The sequence below is a fragment of the Sciurus carolinensis genome, chromosome 8 (genome assembly GCF_902686445.1).
Source record: "Sciurus carolinensis chromosome 8, mSciCar1.2, whole genome shotgun sequence".
In the NCBI taxonomy this organism is placed as follows: Eukaryota; Metazoa; Chordata; class Mammalia; order Rodentia; family Sciuridae; genus Sciurus; species Sciurus carolinensis.
In genome coordinates, this window is record NC_062220.1 from 21,734,885 (window position 1) to 21,754,726 (window position 19,842).

The window sequence follows — 19,842 nt, forward strand, 5'->3', positions numbered from 1 at the left end:
CTTCCTTCAGTCTAAATATTGGTACTTATAGCTAATAGTAAACGTGGTAGAATTCGATAGTATTTGGTAGAAATTAATGTTGTATTTGATTTATCATTGTCTTGAAAAGCTTTGGTAAAAGCCCTCATTGCTTTGTTTTATTCTATGTGATTGTGATAAAAATTATCTCAATCTATTCAATTTAGTAGCCAAATCATTATTCACACCTTCAACTAAAATTATAATCCTGGCAGCACTTGAGATCCTCTTTCAGGGTTCTTCAATCCAAACTCAAGCTGGACTCGCTGGCCTTCATCAGCCAGTTTGACAGTTTATAGTAATCCAATTAGGCAGATAAGTCTAAAATGTCTATTTCATGTTCTGCTGTCTAGCCACAGCCATTATATACCTCTTACCGTATGATACGATATAGCAAATTTCCAAATTTTACAGGCTTTTCACATAATCATTTAGTAATGTACAATTAACTTCTGAATAGTAATCAATCCACAAATACTGTAGTTTTATGTGTTTGACTCCAGGTTCTCATTCATCCTTCACAAAAGCCATTTGCTAAGGCCCAGGGAAGCCCATCTTTAACATTTACTTGGGTTTTCCTGGCATCTGGCCATGGTGTGTGTGTTACAGAAAGGAGAATCCTTCCAGCCCTCCTCTTCCCCTTCCTGCTTGTGGACTGGCTATAGGGCATGACCATCAGTGCTCTTATTACCTGGCATCAGAAGCCCTTTGGAAATGAAATCATCATCAGTACTTTCCTGCTTCTCCCTGTTGTTTCTGAATGTCCTTTGGTGGTTGTAGCTTCTCAGGATGGAGGAGGGGAAGGAGCAGAACTCGCCGCATGAACAAACCAAAATGGTATCTGACATTTTTAATTAACACTGGCACTTCTAGGCTTCCTGCTGAGAACTGCCAGCTTGACTTTACAGAATGACATTTATGACCCTAAAGATACAGAAACTTGCTAAAAGAGCCTGAAAACCAGTTTCTGGCCTGTTTGAATACTGGTTTAATGGTAATAGAACTTTAACTGTGTGGTGTTTATTATTCTTAAAATGTCCAACTTATTTTACACAGGATTGTGCTAGTATGAAAGCAAATTAAAGCAGTTTGCCATCAATTCTGTTAAGTTCCCCTCACTGCCTAGTCACAAGTAGCAGCCGTGCCACCAGCAGTGGGCAAATCTGTGCCAAGTGTAATTACTTCAAATACAATTCCATTTATTCATAGGGAGGGCTGTTGCACCCCATGAGAACTTAGTTGAGGAAAGAAAAGGTATATAGGTTTATGTTAATTACATGCCCCATGCTGGAGGTTTGATTTTAACAGGGGTACAGCTTTTTAATCCCTTTATCAAAAACATGTGTAGCAGCCATCTTTTGACCCCACTGGAGCACCTTGTGGGCACCAACAAGTTACGTAAAGAGTCACCAACACTCAGGTGAACTGCATTTTAAAACTTGATTTTCAAGTTGGCTGTTTGAAAGTAGAAACTTAATTTTCTTTGGAAATAAAGAAAAACGAATAGGATCCCAGAAAAACCTGTCCAAATGTATTAGTTGAAATAATAATGATAGTGTTTAGCTTACTCCGTGATAGGCATTGTGTTGGAGCTTAAACCTTATCTTACTAATGTTCACAACAGTCTTAAGTGGTGGCAGCTGATGGGAAAGTTGCACCTTAGAGAGATTTAGCAGCTTGCTCAGCCTTATTTATCAAGTCAGAGCTAGAGCCCAGATTTGGACCTGTATATTTTAGATGTCGAATTCTGCATTTTTAACCATCACCATAAATGGCTAAAGTATAAGTAGTAACTATTCTAGAACCTGGCCAACTTTGGTCATACTACTCTCCTGGGAAATTCATTCTCAATTCAAGTTTGGATGTTAACAACATTTGTGTCCCCGGCATAATGTGGCCACTCTTCCTCGCAGGTCCACCTTGTCGCCACACATACACCCTGGCTAAAACAGAGCAGAGTGCAGAGGGGCCCCAATGGCTATAGGTGACAAAAGGTCTGAGCAGTCTGTGGCGTTTAGCAGATGTTGTGCCAAGCATGAGAATTCTGCAGTAAACTAAAGAGATGTGGTCCCTGTGGTCTCAGAGCTTATAGTCTAATGGAAGAAAGGACTGATCACCTATATGACTTGACAATGGTCCCTGTGAAAAGTGCTATCAAGGTCTGTAGAGTGTGTACCCCTGGAATTGACAAAAGGATAACCAGAATGTCTCTTTTAAGTGACAAATCTGATCTATCTTCTAACCCTTCCAAGACTGCCCACCTCTCTTGGACTAAAACTTCAAATAATGATTCTGGCTGGTAGTCCTACCAGATGCTGCCACTGACCCATCTCTCTGCACTGTGCTTCCCACACTCTGCTTCCCTTCAGACCTTGAAAGGAGTTAAGTTCTTTCCACAGGCTGTTACACATGCTGGTCCTGCAGCCAGCCCTTCCTTTGTGCGTCTCCTAACACCCACTATTTAGCCCTCGGATCTGTCTTAAGAGCTCAACCTCATTCATGAATTGCAACAAAGACAAGGGTGGTGGACTGAGAATGGAAAGCAGGAAACTACTTTGGAGACTTGAAATATTCCAGGAAGGTGGTTATGGTGACTTGACTAGGCTAATGACAATGGAAATGGAGAAAAATGGGTTGATTGCAGTTCTCTTTGATGTTTAGTTGACAAGACTTGGATATTGGGAATGCAGAGAGAGAAGAGGCAAAGAGGACCTCCTGATTTTGGAGGCCCATTTACTGAAATGAGGATGACAGAACAGATTGTCAGGGGTGGAGGAGGAAATGAAGCATGCAGTGCCTGGGAAACCCTGCAGTATAAATGGCAGGAGGTAGCCCCCCATAAGAGAACTGGGTGGCAGATACAGAATCTGATAGCTTCCAGCACACAGATTGCATTCGGAGCCATGAGAATGGTTGAGGTATCTGTGGAGAGAGTACAGAGAGAAAAGAGCAAAGACCTGCAGGCCCATGGCCCTGAGGACTCCAACATTTAGAGATCGGTTAGAAGGTAAGCCAGAGAGAGCTAGGAGGGAGAGCAGAGAGTCCTATGTTATGGAAGCCAAGAAACTCTTTTTCAAGAAAGGGGGATAATTTACTGGAACATGTCTGTTCTGGTCAGTCCTATAAGATGTCTATGAAAAAAGTCACTGAAACCTAAAGATTTAGCTCAAGTGGGAGAGCATTTGCCTTACATGTGTTAGCCCTTGGGTTCTATGCCCAGCACTGATCTCCACCCCAACACTACAAAAAAAAAAAAAAAGTGTGTGTATACACACACACACACACACACACACACACACACACACACATATTTGGCCAAAGTCTCTGGTTTTAGCAGGAGCTATTTCATTGAATGCTGGAGTGGAAACCACATTAGTGTGGATAGAAGAGTGGGTAGAAGGTAAGGAAATGGAGGTGGCAATGACAAAGGTAGTGTTTGTTAGAGCTTGGCCTTCAACAATATGGTATCCTCTAGCCATGGCTGTCTGTTTAGATTTAAATTCATTAAAGTTGAGTAAAATTTAAAATACATTTCCTTTGTTGCACTGGACATATTTAAGGTACTTGACAGGCACATGGCTGTGGCCACCATGTTGGACAGCATAGATTAAGGACATCTCCATCACTCCAGAAAGTTTTTCTGGGTAATACTGTTCTAGAGAATGCTGGAGTGCTGGTAAAAATGACCTAGTAGAGGGAGAGATTGAGGATACAACCCCACTACAAGGCAGGGTGAAGGGCAGGTAAGAATTGGATCCATGGGTAGGGACTGCTTTTTTTGTTTGTTTCATTGTATTTCATTTCATTATAATTTCATTATATCTCATTTTATTGCAGAGCTTAGCCTTTCTTTTTATAAGACAAATTTTCCCTCTTTAAAAAAAAACAATGGAAAAGGGGAGGATAGATGCAGATCTAGGTTTTATGATGGTAAGAGGGGAGAGTTGCCCTTTGGTTTTTATTTTTCTCCATGAAATAAAAGACCAGGTCATTAGCAAAGAGCAAAAGGGGATGGAAAGGGCTGAGATCCCAGAGGAAGATGGGTGCATCATGAATATCCATAATAATGAAGAGGAGAGTGAAGTTAGCACCGAAATGTGATGACTTTGTAGGCAGGGCTTACGGCTTACTTGGGAATCTTCAGTGATTCCAATTTTCCTACTTTTGTGATTTTTCTCGAGAAACACTCAACTGGAAAGCTGTAAGGGACGTTCATAAGGCAGACATTTGTAGATGGGGGCTGTGTGTAATGGCATAGATTAATACTGCTGAATTGGAACCCTTAGGGAGATGTAAAACTAATGGAGCTCAGCATGGTGAATCCAATCCAGACTTGAATTGAGAAATGCATTATTTGGTCCTGCAGTAATACATCATTATGCCTTTATGTGGGAATCACTGAGATTTTACCTCTGAAATACTCGAGTATGAGGCTGATCATAATCATTTGGAGAATTTGTGTAGCAGATTGTTGTTTTCTGTACTTCATATTTCGTCTTGTTCATTTTAAGTCTCAGCAGCAGCCCAGAATGTTAAGCCAATTTGCTAAATCTTCCCTGTCCTCTGAAAAATACTTAAATCCATTTATGTAACACAAGAGGATGAGATTATATGATGTGTTAGAATTTAATGCCTTCTTATGACATCAGTACTGAATACTTCAGTTCATCAGAAGAAAAAAAGGGCATTAGATTTTTAAAGTTGCAAAGTTATTGTGTAGATGTTCTGTAGAGGGACATGTACTTTGGATATGTTTATATACCCAGATAAATGTTTCACTTTTATGCTACAAAATGCCTTGAATATATATTTTCTTCTAATATTTATATTTCATTTATAGAGTATTAAGCAGGAAAATTTTAGCAACCCTTTGAATCCATAGTGTAGTCCCCAAAATGCATAATGTTACCATATCATGTAAAATTAGTTGTCCCTAATGCTAGAAATGAAACACTAGTAATTAGCAACTTACCTTTTAAATTCTTCCCCTTACCAGTTCCCTTAAACATATCCATTTCTCCATTACAAAGAGACTGTCTTTCATTTCCAGGGAATAAAAGGTTAATATTTATAATGCTCTGAGCCTCAAGAATATAAAGCACTATGTACAAATTTGTTATGTTATTTGAGCCCTTTTTTTTTAAGTCTCTATGTTCAACCTTTTGAAATGAATTTAGTTCCTATGGAAACTTATTGCTGCTATAGATAGTGCCCTTATCCACGAGTGAAAAATAAAATCAATTCAGAGAATGATTTTATAATTTTATAACATGGCTTGGGAAATGGACATTAGGAATATGTGTAGTTGTGCTCCTTGGCTGTTATACTGGTTCATATTGGATTGTGTTCGAAAACAACCTTGCAAATGTCACCATCTGTGCTCCACTTGGAGGCCACAATAGGTAAATAGAGATTTAGTAGAAGTTTCATTGGGTATTTTTTTCTCCCAATGCAACAAGTAGTAGCTTGTGAGAAGGCAAGGTATATGAGAAATATTTTGAAAGCAAAATTAGCTTCGGGAGGTGGAAGAGGTGGGAAGTTCTGGCTGGCTGCTAGGCGAGCCTGGCATTTTGCAGGCTATTCATTGAGAAGAATTTGTGTTGATAAGCATCACCAGGCGACAGTGAGGGCAGGGAGGCTGGAGACTGTAGTAATGGTGTATGCATGAAGCCATAGCTTAGCCCAGGGTGGTGAGAGGGGAAAACGAAGAAGAGTTGAAGGCAAAAGCATTTCAAAGCAAGAACCAACTATCTCAATGACTTCTTACATATAATATTATAATAGCAAAAGAACTGAAATTGAATGCAAAATGATGAGCTAACAGTATTGCTGTTGATGAAAAATGGAAGACAAATCTTGTCAGGATAAGAAAATGGAAATAACAGAATTGAACATATCCAGCTGATGCTTAGTGTAGAGTTCTCAAAGGTAGAAGGACTCTAAGTGGGCCATCAGATCTAGCCCTGGCTCCAGACAGGTAGGATTACTATCTGGGTATTTTACAGAAGAACTAAAGTCCAGTGAAATCTAAACTCAGAGCTGCTGACTGGTGAAGAGTCTAGAAATCCAGTTCATACAAACAGGAGCAGTAGGAGAAACACCAAAGAGAGAAGATTGACTTCATCAGGAACTGTGGAAGAACAGCAGGGGCCAAGGCCTGAGCTTTGGGAGTCATTGTAATTAATAATTGTAAGAGAATTAATTGTAATTCTCTTATAGTCAAGAGAGAGAAAGAGGTGGGACAGGTGGGACTAAAAAGACAGAGAAGGGACTTACTTGGAATAATTCCATGCATGGAGAAAGCTTTCAACTAGAGTGTCCTGTTACACTTTACTCCCAATGCTTTGACCCCTGACTTCACTAATTTGGCAGTTTCTCTGTCCTTTTTCTCACAAGGTTACTGAGATGTTAAATCAGGACTTGTGCCAAACTTGTGCTGACGGCTGATGTGTAGGGAGGCATTGAGTTATTTCCCAATTTACATTTTTGTCTTGGTGTAGTTTTTGCATGTGGGGAGTCTTGGGATTAAGTTTTCAATCAGTTTTCTATTTAGTACCACAAAACCCATGGAAATGGCATTACCATTAGAAATTGTGGGACTTAGGCATCCTGGAGGGAAAGCAAACTTTCTCATAACAATTTTGCAGGAGCATACATCATGTATGTATATATGAGATATACCATTGCATTTTAGAAATTATTTCTTGATAAGCAGTACATGTACATAATAGAAAATTCAAGTAAATTTCATATGCAGAAGTAAATCTTCTGAACTCTGGACTACCTATCCAGCTCTCTTCCTTGGAAGCAACTGCTATTTCCAGTTGTATATTTTTTTCAGGTTTATTTCCTGCATATATTGACACATAGATGTTATATGATTTTAAATTGAACTTGTATACATCTTGAGCTTATGTAGAATAAGTAATCATAGTTAATCAAAATCCATAAACTGCTATTTTTTTTAATGTATTTTATGCCAGGCTTTCTCCATTTTCCATTAACCATTAACCAACCATCAATTTGAGAGCACATCTGTCTTAGAGAGCAAGAAGGGGACTTGAGTGAAAGTAGTGGAGACTGGGTACAAGTGTGACCTAAAAGCCATCAGCAAGTGCACAAAGGATCCCTGCCTTAGCTATGTTAATTTTATATAGAAGCAGGTGTATCATAGTGAGGAGTACAACTTGGGAGATACAGGAGGGAGCCTGGCACGCCGCTCACTAGTACTGAGTGTCTCTGTGATGTCCTCTGTGCCTGCCAGGTCTCAGGGTTTTGCAAGGTAGCTTGGTCTCCCTCCAGCTTGCACTCCGCTGCTCGGTGCCCAGCTTCCACAGGAAAACCCTCCCTTTCTCACGAGCAGGCTTGCTCTCTGGGTTCCTGCCGCTGTTGGGTGATTCAGCCAACCTTTGAGGTTTCCCACCTAGCAAACCATTTCCTTCCACTCTTCCCCCACCTCACCAGCCTCATTTTAGAATATTCTTCACTGTGGACTTCTTGCTTGAGCCAAGAAATCTGTGTGCTACTCCTCAACCGCACCCTCTCTGCATGAACCACATCTTCCTCTCTGCACATCTTTCTTTCTTTAAAATTCTTGAAAATTCATCTTTTTTACACAATCTGCCTCAACTGACCAACTTCTGAGCATACCTTTCTTCTTACTCTTACTCTGTTTTATGGAAATGTGCTTGCAGAATGTGCCCTTGCTGAAAGTCTTTTGGCTCTTTAGCCTGTATATAAATTTCTATGTGAATTAAAAAAAAAAAAAAGTCCATTAGTGGCGCCATTGCCTCTGGCTCTGCTTTCTCCCATCTTCTTTTACTGCCTACCCTCCTTCCCTTCCTTCATCTCTGGAATATATCTGCCTGTACCACCATGCACTGCCTAAGCCCTTCCCATTCCTTCCTGAAATTCCATCATCTTATCTCAGGCTTTCCAGTCATCTCCAGCCAGATTCAATCCCCGCCATATATATTTCGCCATTGCCAGATGGACCCCGATAAGGCAGCTCTCATCTCCCACAGTGCCCGGAGCATGTGAAGGCTGTTGGACCCACCTAGCCCACTGCCTTCATTTCTTTGCTGCCCATTTTCTTCTTTATCAGTTTCCTGCCATCTGGCTTCTGCTTTGTGCATTATGCTGCAGTTCCTTCTCCAGATTGCTGGGAATCACATTCCATGGCCTTTTATCAGTCTTCATTCCTTTTGACCATATTCTCTGTCACGAAACCCTGGTCTGTCCAGCCTAGCGATACAGCATTATGTTGCTGCTTCTCTCCATGCTCAGTTGTCCTCCCTCTCCATCTTCCTTCCCTGTCGTTTTCTGACACAGGCCATTCTCCAAGGCCCAGATTTGTTCTCTGCCTTTTCCCCACGTGTTCTGTGGGGGATTTGTACTGTGTGATTATAGACCTTCCCACAGGCTGAGCTCCAGCTGCACTTAAGATCCTGGGGCAGTGGGGACTCATTTCCACTGTGGCTTCCTGACAGTGCTTGAGCACTCTCATTCTTCAGATCCCCAAAGCCCGAGTCATGGTGTGATTCTCCAGCCCTTCCTCTTCTTTCCCTTCATGTCCTGTCAATTACTATGTCCTTCCATTTTTGCTTGCTAGCGCTTCCATCTTGCCTGGCCAATCCCCTCATCAGCATATTTCAACTTTAGCCAAGTACTCAGTGGCCAGTAGATCTCTACTTCATCCATCTGATTTGTTCACATCAGATCCACTTTCTAAGATGGTACCTGTATAACTTCACTCTTGTTCAGAAAGGCTGGTGGCTGGCCATCACCTGTGCAGAAGAACCTGAGCGGGCCATCTCTTATTGGAAGACTGTGTCCCAACCCCTCCCTTCTCAGGTCTGCCTCTCCCCACCTCCAACCCTCCACTTCAGCGAAGTTCCCTGAGCGTACTGGATGTGCCTGAGCCAGGATCTTGGCTCACATTGGCCCTCACAGATGTCCTCTGTACCTCTTACCATCCTTCCCTTCACCTAGGGGTCTCCTTTCTTCCAGGAACCCCCGGTTCTATCCCCAAATAGAAGCAATCCCTTCCTCCCTCCTCAGACCTGAAGTACCACCTACTTCCTTCCCTATTTCCTGAACACTTAGATTCCCTGTAACACCTGTGACCTCAAGGAGTGTATATCTTTCATGATAAGCTTTTGGGGGTGAATTTAATGTTCTCCTCCCCATTTTCTTCCTACATATCCTTTATGGCCTGGACACAGTGACCTCAACCCATATGGAATTCTTCACCTGGCAACCCTGCACCCATGGGGAATTTCCTTTTTCTGTGGCATGTCTAAGTATCCTCCCCTTCCAGTAATCAAAAGGGGTGGAAAATAGACAAAAGGCTTAACTCTGTCCCCTTCCCAATAACTGCTTCCTTACTTTCCTCATGTTTGACACTTAAAGAACCAGTCAGTGTGGGTAATTTTTTCCTTCACTTGTCACTAAAATAAATACATTTGCAGCTCTTTCTGTTAAGGGCACATTCCTTCCAGTGTGTGTCTGGTATTTAGATCTTGCTTTTTAAATGTAGTGGAAGAAAGAGTAACACCTAAAGGAATGTAATACACTCTCACTACAGACTTAAATTTTGGTCTTAACCTAGTTTTTTAGGATGTGTCACAGCCCTCATTGAGATATGTGACAGTTTTTAAATTTTTCAAATTAAGCTGTTCTTAGCTTATCTTGGTATTAAAAGCCCTCTCTTAAATTTGATCCTAGCAGGAAAGAGGTAGGGGTACTGCTATGTATTTTTATGCCTGGGTGACTCAAATGGAATTTCACCAAACTCAACCCTCAAGTCTCCTCTCAGCCAAGAAGGAGCATAAAAAATTCATCCCAAAGGGTAATTCTTTTTGAAAAATTATTAAACACCTAGAAATAGAAGCTTGGCATGACTGTGTACGCACAGGGCACTGCTTCCCTACCCCTGAATTCCCAGGAAGGTTCTGGGATTCTCTGTTATGACAGCAGTTAAATTTCATTGACAACAATGACACAGTAAGGCCTATAGAGGTAAATATTTCTCCAGATGTGGAAGGGTTGTGTCTAGGAGGTTAGGAGTGACGTTCGTTAAGTTTTCTCAGAAGGTCTTGGGTTTACTGCAAGTGTTGTCTTTCAGGAAAACCTGATAGAGTACCAGGACTGGCGCTCCATGCCTGGGCTCTGCCAAGGCTGCCCCCCGCGGGCTTTCCAGTTCTCTCCTCCAAACCCGAGCACTGTCTTCAGGTAGGACAGGCAGTGAAGGGAATAAGGCCCTTTCAAGAACTTGAAGTTAAAGTTATCTTTGAGAACAAGTACCCCAGTTTGCTATAGTTCCCTGCTCTGGACTGTGCAGTCTCCTCTTCCCCGTGTCCTTCCTAGTGAGTTGGCTGCTTTTCTCCGTCACCCCTCTCTTTTTATTCTCCAGCTGATCCAATATGGCCCCTGATGTCTTTTTTCCCTCCAGGATTTCCCTGTAATTCTGGTAAATAATTCTGCTTCCCAGGTTTCTTCTACTTTCCCCAACTTATCCCAGTTCCTCCTATCTCCCTTATCCTCCAAATCTGGGCATTGATCCAGAGACAAATTATCCCATTTTCTCCTTGGCAACATCAGTCACAAGCCAGCCAGTCAAGTGCTGACAAAAGGCACTCCTACCAAGGAAGCAAGGAGGCTAAAGGGCGTAGTGGCACCAGCTGGAAGTCACCCCTAGAGCCCTCCTGGCAAGCATAGCCTCAGCCTTCCTGTTGGTAAGTAGTAAAGTTGGTTTCTGGCTTCTGCTTCTTTGTGGAGTCTCTAGTTGACTCAGAATTTTAAGCTTCTACTACAAACAGCTCCTCCCACCTCTCCATACCAACCCTGTGTTAGCATGTGCATGAGCGAACACAAGGGAATGCAGAAGAGTTTAGAAAGTTTATGGTCATGGAGGTATTCATAATTCAAGTTCAAAGTCTCTGGCATCCAGATACACCGGACACCTGTTCCTGCTGGCTTGAAAGTTGGCTTATGAGAATCTTGAGGCCCATCCTCACTGCGTTCACTAGTGATGGATTTCTTTTCATCTGGAATCTGGTGTATTTGGCTGGGGTCATTTCTAAGACTAGACTTCTGTGTTTGCTCTGCAGCGTGTTGATGTTATTCCCTCTTGATCTGGTTATAAGACCCCGTGTACACTTCTGTCTCACCCTGCTAGACTATGAACTGGCTGTCAGCAAGGATCACATCTTATTCATCCTCTGTCACAGTGGATGGCATGTAATGAATGCTTAATAATTGTCTGTGGCTTAATCATATTTGTTGTGAGAGTGACTGAGTGAATGAAAGCGTGAATGAACCAGCCAGCTCCTCTTTTCCATCCTTGGAACACTTAGGAACATTCCAAAGCAGCAGTGTGGGGAACAGAAATAACTCACAAAGCCAAGGGGCTAAAATAACTGAATCAATATCAACATAAGTTCAATATATTTTACAGAGACACATATTTAAAGAAAAAGAAATCTAAAGTTGATGCATTGTATATGCTTATGATTATCATGTTGTTATCATGTTGTATTATCTAAGTGGTCTAAACTATTTACAGTCAGATGAGAGTAAATGCCATACTTTTCAATAATAATAATAATTCTCTTGGCCCTGAATACATGATATTCTATTACTGATATATTCAGATAGGACCAATTTGTTGCATAGGATTACTTGGTCTCATTCACACATTGTTAAATCCCATGGGGATTTGAATGTAACTTGTAGCCCTGAAATTTCTCCAGTTCCATGGCTTACCTATGAAAAGGACAAAGAAAATACTTCTCCAAATGTTGAAATTCTTATAACCAAGGGCTGCTTCTGTGAACTGTGATTTTTTTAAAAATATTTTTTGTTTTAATTAGTTATACATGACAGTGGAATGCACTTTGATACATTGTACATAATGGAATATAATTTCTCATTCTTCTGGTTATCCATGATGTAGAATCCCACCAGTTGTAAAGTTATATATGTACATAGGTATTAATGTCTGACTCATTCTACTATCCTTCCTATCTCCTTGCCCCCTCCCCTCCCTTCAGTCCCCCCTAAGCTAAAGTGACTCTATTCTTCCCTAGCCTCTCCACCCTACATTGGGAGTTAGCATCTGCATATCAGAGAAAACATTCCGCTTAAACCAATTCCAAAAAACCAAAAGCCAAATTTTTTCTCTGATCTGTGAATTGTGATTTTATCTGCTTCTACCGTATGCATGGCAGGAGATCCCGCTACTGCCACAGGACTATATAGGAGCTGCTGCCGTGTCTCAGGCACTGTCAATTGTGAACTCGATAGTGTCTGTTTTTACTGCAGCATTGTTGCCTGACATTTACTAAGCAGTAATGATATTCCAAGCATTGGTAAGAAGCAGGGGGGCTTATATGTCTAAATAAAGTCTCCCCACCGAGACCACAGTGCAGTATGGTAGCTGTAGAATTTTTGTCCAATTGGAAGACCTTGGAAGCTTAAGAAGACAGCATCCCTAGTTTGTCCTGAACATGGTGTGATCTGGAAGTCAATTTGAGATCCTTCCAGATTGAGCTGACGTTGACACTGACTCTTCTGTGTCCCTAAACTCTACATAATTTTTGCCCCACAGTCTAGATATCTTTTAGGTGAAGTAGAATTATTTTCTCCCATTGAGAGGTAAATATCGTGATGTACATAACCCATATATGAGTCTGGAATACCATGATGTGGTGGAAAATAAAAATCAGCCAACTAATTTTTTTTTTTTTTTGCCTCACACCAGATGCCTGACTTCACAGATTTTTTTATCTGAATAACTTATTTCTTATCAAAGGTATTATTTCTTGGAGAATTTTTCAGGAAAAAATTTTTTTACTAACATTAAATTGCCTTTAGTCTCGTGTCCTGTGATTTTTTTTTTTACTGTAAACAAATGGGATACATGTTGTTTCTCTGTTTGTACATGGAGTCATGGCATACCATTTGTGTAATCATAAATTTACATAGGGTAATGTTGTTTGATTCATTGTTATTTTTTTTTCCTTCCCCCCACCTCTCCCACCCCTCTTTTCCCTCTATACAGTCCTTCCTTCCTCCATTCTTGCCTTCCTCCTTAACCCCAACCCTAAGTCCTGTGATTTTAAGAGATTATTTACAAAACAAAACAGTAGGGGCTTTCATTCATTGGAGACTTGCAGAAAATTGTCCCATTTTTCTAAGTGCAAAATCCTAATGAGGGGCAGGAACTCTCCAGCAGTTTACTTGTGCCGGGTGAACCCAGGTAGCCTGATCCCATTTGGGTTTGGTGTGACTGGTGAGATGCCAAGAGGGGTTCTCTGTGAAGGGAGAAGCAAGAGCTGCCTCCTCAGGCCCAGGCAAAAAAACTGTGTGTCCTGAGTCCCCTAGTGTTAGAGTGCACTGTCCTCCACTGACAGCCGCCCACCAGCTAGTGTGTGGTCACATGCTACGAAATCCCCACACTGCCTCATTTTCCCAAGTACCTGGTATGATTGAAGAAGAATGAAAACATACTGCAAAGTTGGAAGTGTTTTGCTTACCTTTCATTTTGGTGTGTTGGTGATTACTTAGGGGAAGTGAGGCCTGTTGGCATAAGAACTTTGTGTCTGTGTTTGGAGAGGGTTGCATCCTCATAAGAGCTGGGATAGGTGAGCAGAGATCCTGGCTGGAATTTTTCTGGATTGAGGACTTTTACTCAGGATCCTAAAATCCAGGGGAACACTGTGCTTTCCTCTCCCTCCTTCCAGGTTACCTTTTATAGGTCCAGATTACCAAGTTGTGATTCTGACATCTTGTTCCTCAACTTACAGTTTAAAATGGTGAAGTATTTTCAGATAGATACTGCTCTAAAGCCTTGGGGTTTCGGGAGGAACCCTCTCTGTATCCAGGGGATTGGTTCCAAAACTTCCAAGGACACTAATACCCACAGATGCTTAAGTCCCTTATGTGAAATGGTTTAGTATTTATATGTAATCTGCACATGTCGTCCTTTTATACTTCAGATCATCTCAAGATGATTTATAATGCCAAATACAATGCAAATGCTGTGTAAGTAGTTATCATACTGTATCATTTAGGGAATAATGACCAAAAAAAAAAAAAAAAAGACTGAATGTTTTCAATACAGACTCAATTTCTTTTTCAAGTATTTTCTGAAATTGGCAATAACAGATATGGAGGACTGGCCATACTCTCTTGTAATCTAGCCAGAGCTGGCCGTTTCTTTGATAACACCCAAGATGAGTCTGTTGGTTGTGTGGCCAGTGTTCCTTATGGCTGGTGATCTGCTGTCAGCTTGACTGGTTTATTGAGTTAAGGACTGGTCCAGCTGTACTCAAGGCCAGTGCTCCCATCTCTGATGACAGTGGAGGTCCTTGGCTTTTTTTGCGTTGTGATGATGAATGACATAGTAGTTAACATTCATTATTTTTAGTAATTGTTGTTTGTGAGGGAAAATCTCGTCCATTTTTATTTTATTTTTTAGGAAATTAGTTCACAAAACGTATGTGCAAACAAATGGAAACAAAAAAAGCAGGCACCTTTGGAAGAAATTTGTCCTTGAAAGCATAATTATGAAAATTTGATTACATCCCAGATAGAAACATCATTAATGAAATGGTTAGCAGTTATTAGGAATGTGAGAAATGCTTGAAATTGTTTTTCAATCTTGCATTTTTAGAAAAAGTCTGTTTACATTTTATTCTGAACATTTGTATTTAGAATACTGAAATATAAGGTAAAATAAAAATGAAAAAATTAATAGGAGATAATAAATACATTTTAGATATTTTTCTTCCTTTTTATTACCTTATAGTGGTTTTATTATAATACAAGCAACGTTCTTAGCAGCTTTAGTTTTATGTTTTGAAATAAAAGCAGAAATCCTGGCCACTAGGCTTAACATGTAATGAACAGTTTAGTACAAAATAAAATAAGAGATTCTGCATTGTGCTCTAGGAATTAGACTTAAAAGATCTGACTCCAGAGCTGTGTTGTATGCCTGCTCTTCGTGTGTTAGATGTGGTTTTAGGAGACTGCCTGACCTCGTGAAGGATGCATCGTTGGGCCCTGTTTAAAAATCAGAATTTTCCTTTCAGCACCAGCCATTTTCATTAATTCTCCCTCCCCTCCTTACCTCCTTCTCTTTCTCCTAGTAGTTCATTATGGTATCTGGAGAACTCTCTCAGATACTTACTGGTCCAAATACATGGAAAGGATCTTTTTTGCATGTGCCTGCACTCATAAGGAACCATTTCTGTGTTCCTGCGAGCTTTAGAAATTGTGGCTGCTAACTGATTGTCATTACGTGACTTCTTTCACCTTCTGAGTGAAGTGTGGTATGAGAAGAGCTATCTCCATATTTTTTCCTTCTCTGAAGTTACCTTATTATACTTGCCATTTATATTAGCAGAACTAAAAAGATGGTAAGTAGTTTCCTTGAAATTTAAAGCTCAGACCCACATCAAAGAAGAGTCTAAGACATGAAAGTAGGAGAGACATCAGTGAAACCAGCGATGGCTGTAGAACAGATACCTAAGTAGAACCCTATCGGAGGGTCGTAAGAGGAGACGTCTGAATACTGTTTAACTCAGCTTCATTTTTACCGAAATGTTTTCATTTTTCTTTGACCAATTAATTCAACTTATAAGAAATCTCCTAAGGAAATAATCAGAAATGATAGTAATAATCCATCACCAAGTTATGTGAAATACTGAAAAATTAGAAACAGCCTAAATGGATATTCTTTTTCTTTTCTCTCTTTTTCCAAAGTTTCTATAAAGGACCTGTCAACTATAATGAGAAAAATACTTGGGTGTGTTTTCTTCAATGCCTTTTGAGTGAATATTACCATTAAACATTAACCAAAGGGGTGAAACAGTTTTGCTACAGACTACCACCAGGAATGCTTCTTTTGATTCGTTTTTCGGGCAAACCTTTGGTTCTCCAGTTTTGCCTTCATGTGATGAACTGGTTTGGCCACAGCTGCCCCTCTTGGAACTGGGACAGTCAAGCTGAAGACAGGCTTCTAGTGGAAATGAGGAGGAGAAAAGAATCTGGGAGTGAAAGGGCAGGAAGAAAACAAAAGAGCTATGCATAGGGTGGGTTCCATTGGAAGTCCCCCAAAATTTCAGTAAACTAGGAAACAGGATTTTTTTTCGTGTTGTTGATGTATATTTCTCAAAGGTTGACTTTATTCTACCAATAATTCCTTTTTGCTAAACTTGTTTGTTCATTTGTTTGTTTTGATAGCTATTATGTCTTATTATTCTGAGCTCTCTAAAATTGTATTTCATCTTCCTCTCTACAGCCTCTCCATTGCTTTGTTGAATCTTTCTTACATGCAAGGAAATCGAATTGTTTTAATGTCCTTTGCAACTAAGATTTAATTTTCCTTCTTAGATATCTTGAAATTCTGCCTTTTGTTATTTTTGCTTAATAATGGCTTTTTCCATCAGCAGGAATGAAAGCAGTCAATAAAAGTCCATTGCCGACTCCATGATTACACGGAGGGTTTACCATAATGCATATTGGAAATGTCTTTGAAACCCTTTTCCTGAATGGAGGGTGCCATGGCTTGTGCTTTATGGCCTTCTAATGCTAGACGGTAATCTCATTTAGCATTTTCCCAAAGTGAAAACAGTGCATTAGGGCAGCCTAACAAGCATGGCAGATCAATACAGAGGCAGAGCTTTACCCTTACAGATTAATCCAAGGAGAATGTACCAGAGTCTACCCCAGGAACTGAGGGACAATTATGCTGATTTCCACCACTTTCCCCCCTGTCTACTATCTAATCGTCAATACTGGTTGAAACATACAGAGAGGATTTCAGATGATTGCTGCACTCACACTCATCCAAACAGACTACCAGGCAGGAAGTCAGGGGCCCTGGAAGCCAGCAGTAGTATTGATTTGTGGTGATAAAAGTATATTTTGACGCATTTCAAATCATAAATAACTCATGGACTTCAACTTGCATGAATAATAGCTCAGCTCAGGGTAAATGCTTATATACAATTTATATTACCTCTTTCTAAGGAGCCCACAGTTTAGATGAATTATCCCATTGCAAACAGTCTTTTTTAAGGTAAAAAATACATACACAGTGTCTTCTTTCTGGTGTGCAGTGTGTGGATGCTCACTCTTCTGGCCTTTTCCTCTCCATACTGGGGAAGGGCCATGTATCTGCTCAGGTTTTTCCTAGTCTTCCCTCTCCACCCTTCTTCCCATTGACTTTAAATCTAAGGTACATTGGAGACACATCAAGTTGTGAGCACTCGGGTAGAATGAAGTTCTGCTGTGAACTACTAGAGTAGTTATCATTAGCCCTGTGTTTACTAGATTCAGCTGACCTGATGCTAATCATGTTTTATTCAGTATTCATCCAGACGCAGGTCTTGCTATGAACAGTCAGTGGTATCTGCACCCGTGCTCTTGGAAGCACAGCTGACCCTTTTTTAAATGCTGGTGTTCCCGGTAGAAGATTAGGGAAGTCTGTGTCCAGAAAAATCCACAGACATCTGAACTTTGAAATCTTAGAAAGAATTGAAACTCCTGGAATTGGGCTTAACTCCTCTTCTTGCTATTTGACCAAGCAGTAAAGTAATGAATGAAAAAGTAAAAGCAGTGTTATGTAAAATTTGTAAGATTATTTTTCCCCTGTATGTCTGCTCTTTGGAGAGTAGTGGGAAGTAAATTCCCTTAGGGACCAGTAGCATAGTTTGCATTTCTATTCTGGCAAAATATATATTAGCTTAGTGTGTTGGATAAAAGTAATGAGGAGACAAATCATCACCCAGGGGTTTCCTTATTGATGGGAAATATTCCCTGTGTCCTCTAGGGGTTTTTTAGAACCCATTAAATTTAAAATAATGTGATTTCAAGATTATATGGAAATAAAAAATTTAAATTTCAAAGACAGAACTGATAAGAAAGACTGGAAGCATTTTGTGTTAAACAAAACTAATTTAAAAAAATGAATTCCTAGATTAAAAGTGAAAATTTAATGTATTTTCTCCATGTACATTTAGTTCTTATAATCCAAGTACCCCTACCATTGTTAATAAGAATATTTTATTTTTGTTTGTATAATTCATTTGGCTTGTTTTGTTATTATTTTTCAAGTGCATATTATAAACTTTTTGGAAACATTTACATTTTGGAAAGCATATTCCCTGAGAATAATTAACTAAAATCTGAGATATGTGAATACAATTGCAAACTTTTAACCCAGGGAATTTTCAAATGTTTTCCTTCCACTCATTTGTAGTCATTCAACAGATTAATTGCCTTACTTCCTTAAAAGGTATCTATATCTAAGAGGTGAGGTTACACACACAAAAAGGCACAGTCCTGCTTGGAATTTGCATTCTAGTTAATGTAGGCTAGCATATGGCACTGGATCATATTAGTCAGTCACTGTATAGTGAGAGAAGTGATGGGGATCAGTGGGTCACCATAAGGGAGTGTGGACTCCAGGGAGGGGAGAGCTAGTGAAGGCTGCACATAGAAGGCTGCACTGGAGCAGCTGGGAGATGGGGAGATATTGTGCAGATTCATAGGTGTGCGTGGGTGATTTGGGCACAGAGCATTTCCAGATCAAGAGCATGAGCAAAGACATCAGAAGTATATGCACCAAACCCAAATGTGGTTTGTCCAGGCTGCAGTGGTGTGCAGGTGGGGATGGAGACAAAGGAGGAGGCAGAAATCTAATCAAGAAGGACTCTATGCCTGTTGGCCTTGTATTTCATTTAAGAAGTAGTAAGGAAAGACACTGACTCAGATTTATATATTAGGAAGAACACTCTGGAAGTCATGTGGAGGCAGGAGAGGAAAAAACTGAGAGATCAGTTTAGAGGTCATTGCTTGAATACAGGACATAAATAATTTGGAACTGCAGTAATGGCAGTGAGCATGGAGAAGAAGGGCCAGACTGCTGGTCCTACTTTGTGACCTGCTGGATGTGGGGATGGGAGAGAGACGTGAAGGCTCACAGTTTTCTGACTTGGCATGCGGGGCTACAGAGTACCCACACCATTCACAGGGATTTGGGGTTTGGATTTAGGAGAGAAGGTTATGGTATCCAGAGCCCCTTGGAATGGTATTAATCAGTGAAACTAAATTCCTAATATTCATTAAGTCTATGTGCATTTTTTCATGGGAATAATTTCATTGTGCTTCTTTAAAATTTTAAGAGAATCATTTCATTAAACATTTTTCTGTATTTACATCTTATTTAATAATTATATATTCTTTAACCTGTCATTATTGTGAATGAAGACCATTTGTCTCACTTAGTCCCTGTTTTTGTTTCCAGGCGGTATGAGTATCATCCAGTCTGTGCTGACTTGCAGGCCAGAATCCTCCAGTGTTACCGCCAGAATAGCCACCAGACCCTCAGCTGCTCTGCTCTGGCCAACCAGTACATGCAATGTGTCAATCATGCCAAACAGGTGAGTGTGCAAGCCAGGCCAGGTGGGGCACCAGGAGAACGGAAAGCCCACTGTCCTTGGGCAGTGTTAAGGATTCACTGTATAAGAAACGCGTTAAAAACTCAAGCTCTCCTCATCAGGAATTACTGCGAGAATTGTCACCACCCAGATCATCCTAGGAAGAGTCCAGATTCTCCCTATGTTCAACTTATTTACATGCAGTGGGGAAAACGCTATATACTTCTTTCATTTGCCCTGAAAACCTTTTGCTTTTAATAATTATATGCTTAAGGTCATTGCCTCACATTCCAAGGTCACTATTCAAAGCCAGCAAAGAGAAAGGCTATAAATTAGGGGGCCAGATAGCCTTGCAGAGAACCTTGTTTAAAGAAAA

At 40.4% G+C, this 19,842-nt stretch overlaps 1 protein-coding gene across 2 annotated transcripts in view; it reads left to right on the forward strand.

Annotated features, from left to right (window-relative positions):
* Window positions 1–19,842, forward strand: part of Chchd3 (coiled-coil-helix-coiled-coil-helix domain containing 3) — a 269,393-nt gene that overhangs the window by 241,500 nt on the left and 8,051 nt on the right. For both annotated transcript variants that reach the window (XM_047562734.1, XM_047562736.1), the window contains one exon: window positions 19,334–19,469. In XM_047562734.1, coding sequence (XP_047418690.1) covers window positions 19,334–19,469 — 136 coding nt within the window. The remainder of the gene's footprint in view (window positions 1–19,333; window positions 19,470–19,842) is intronic.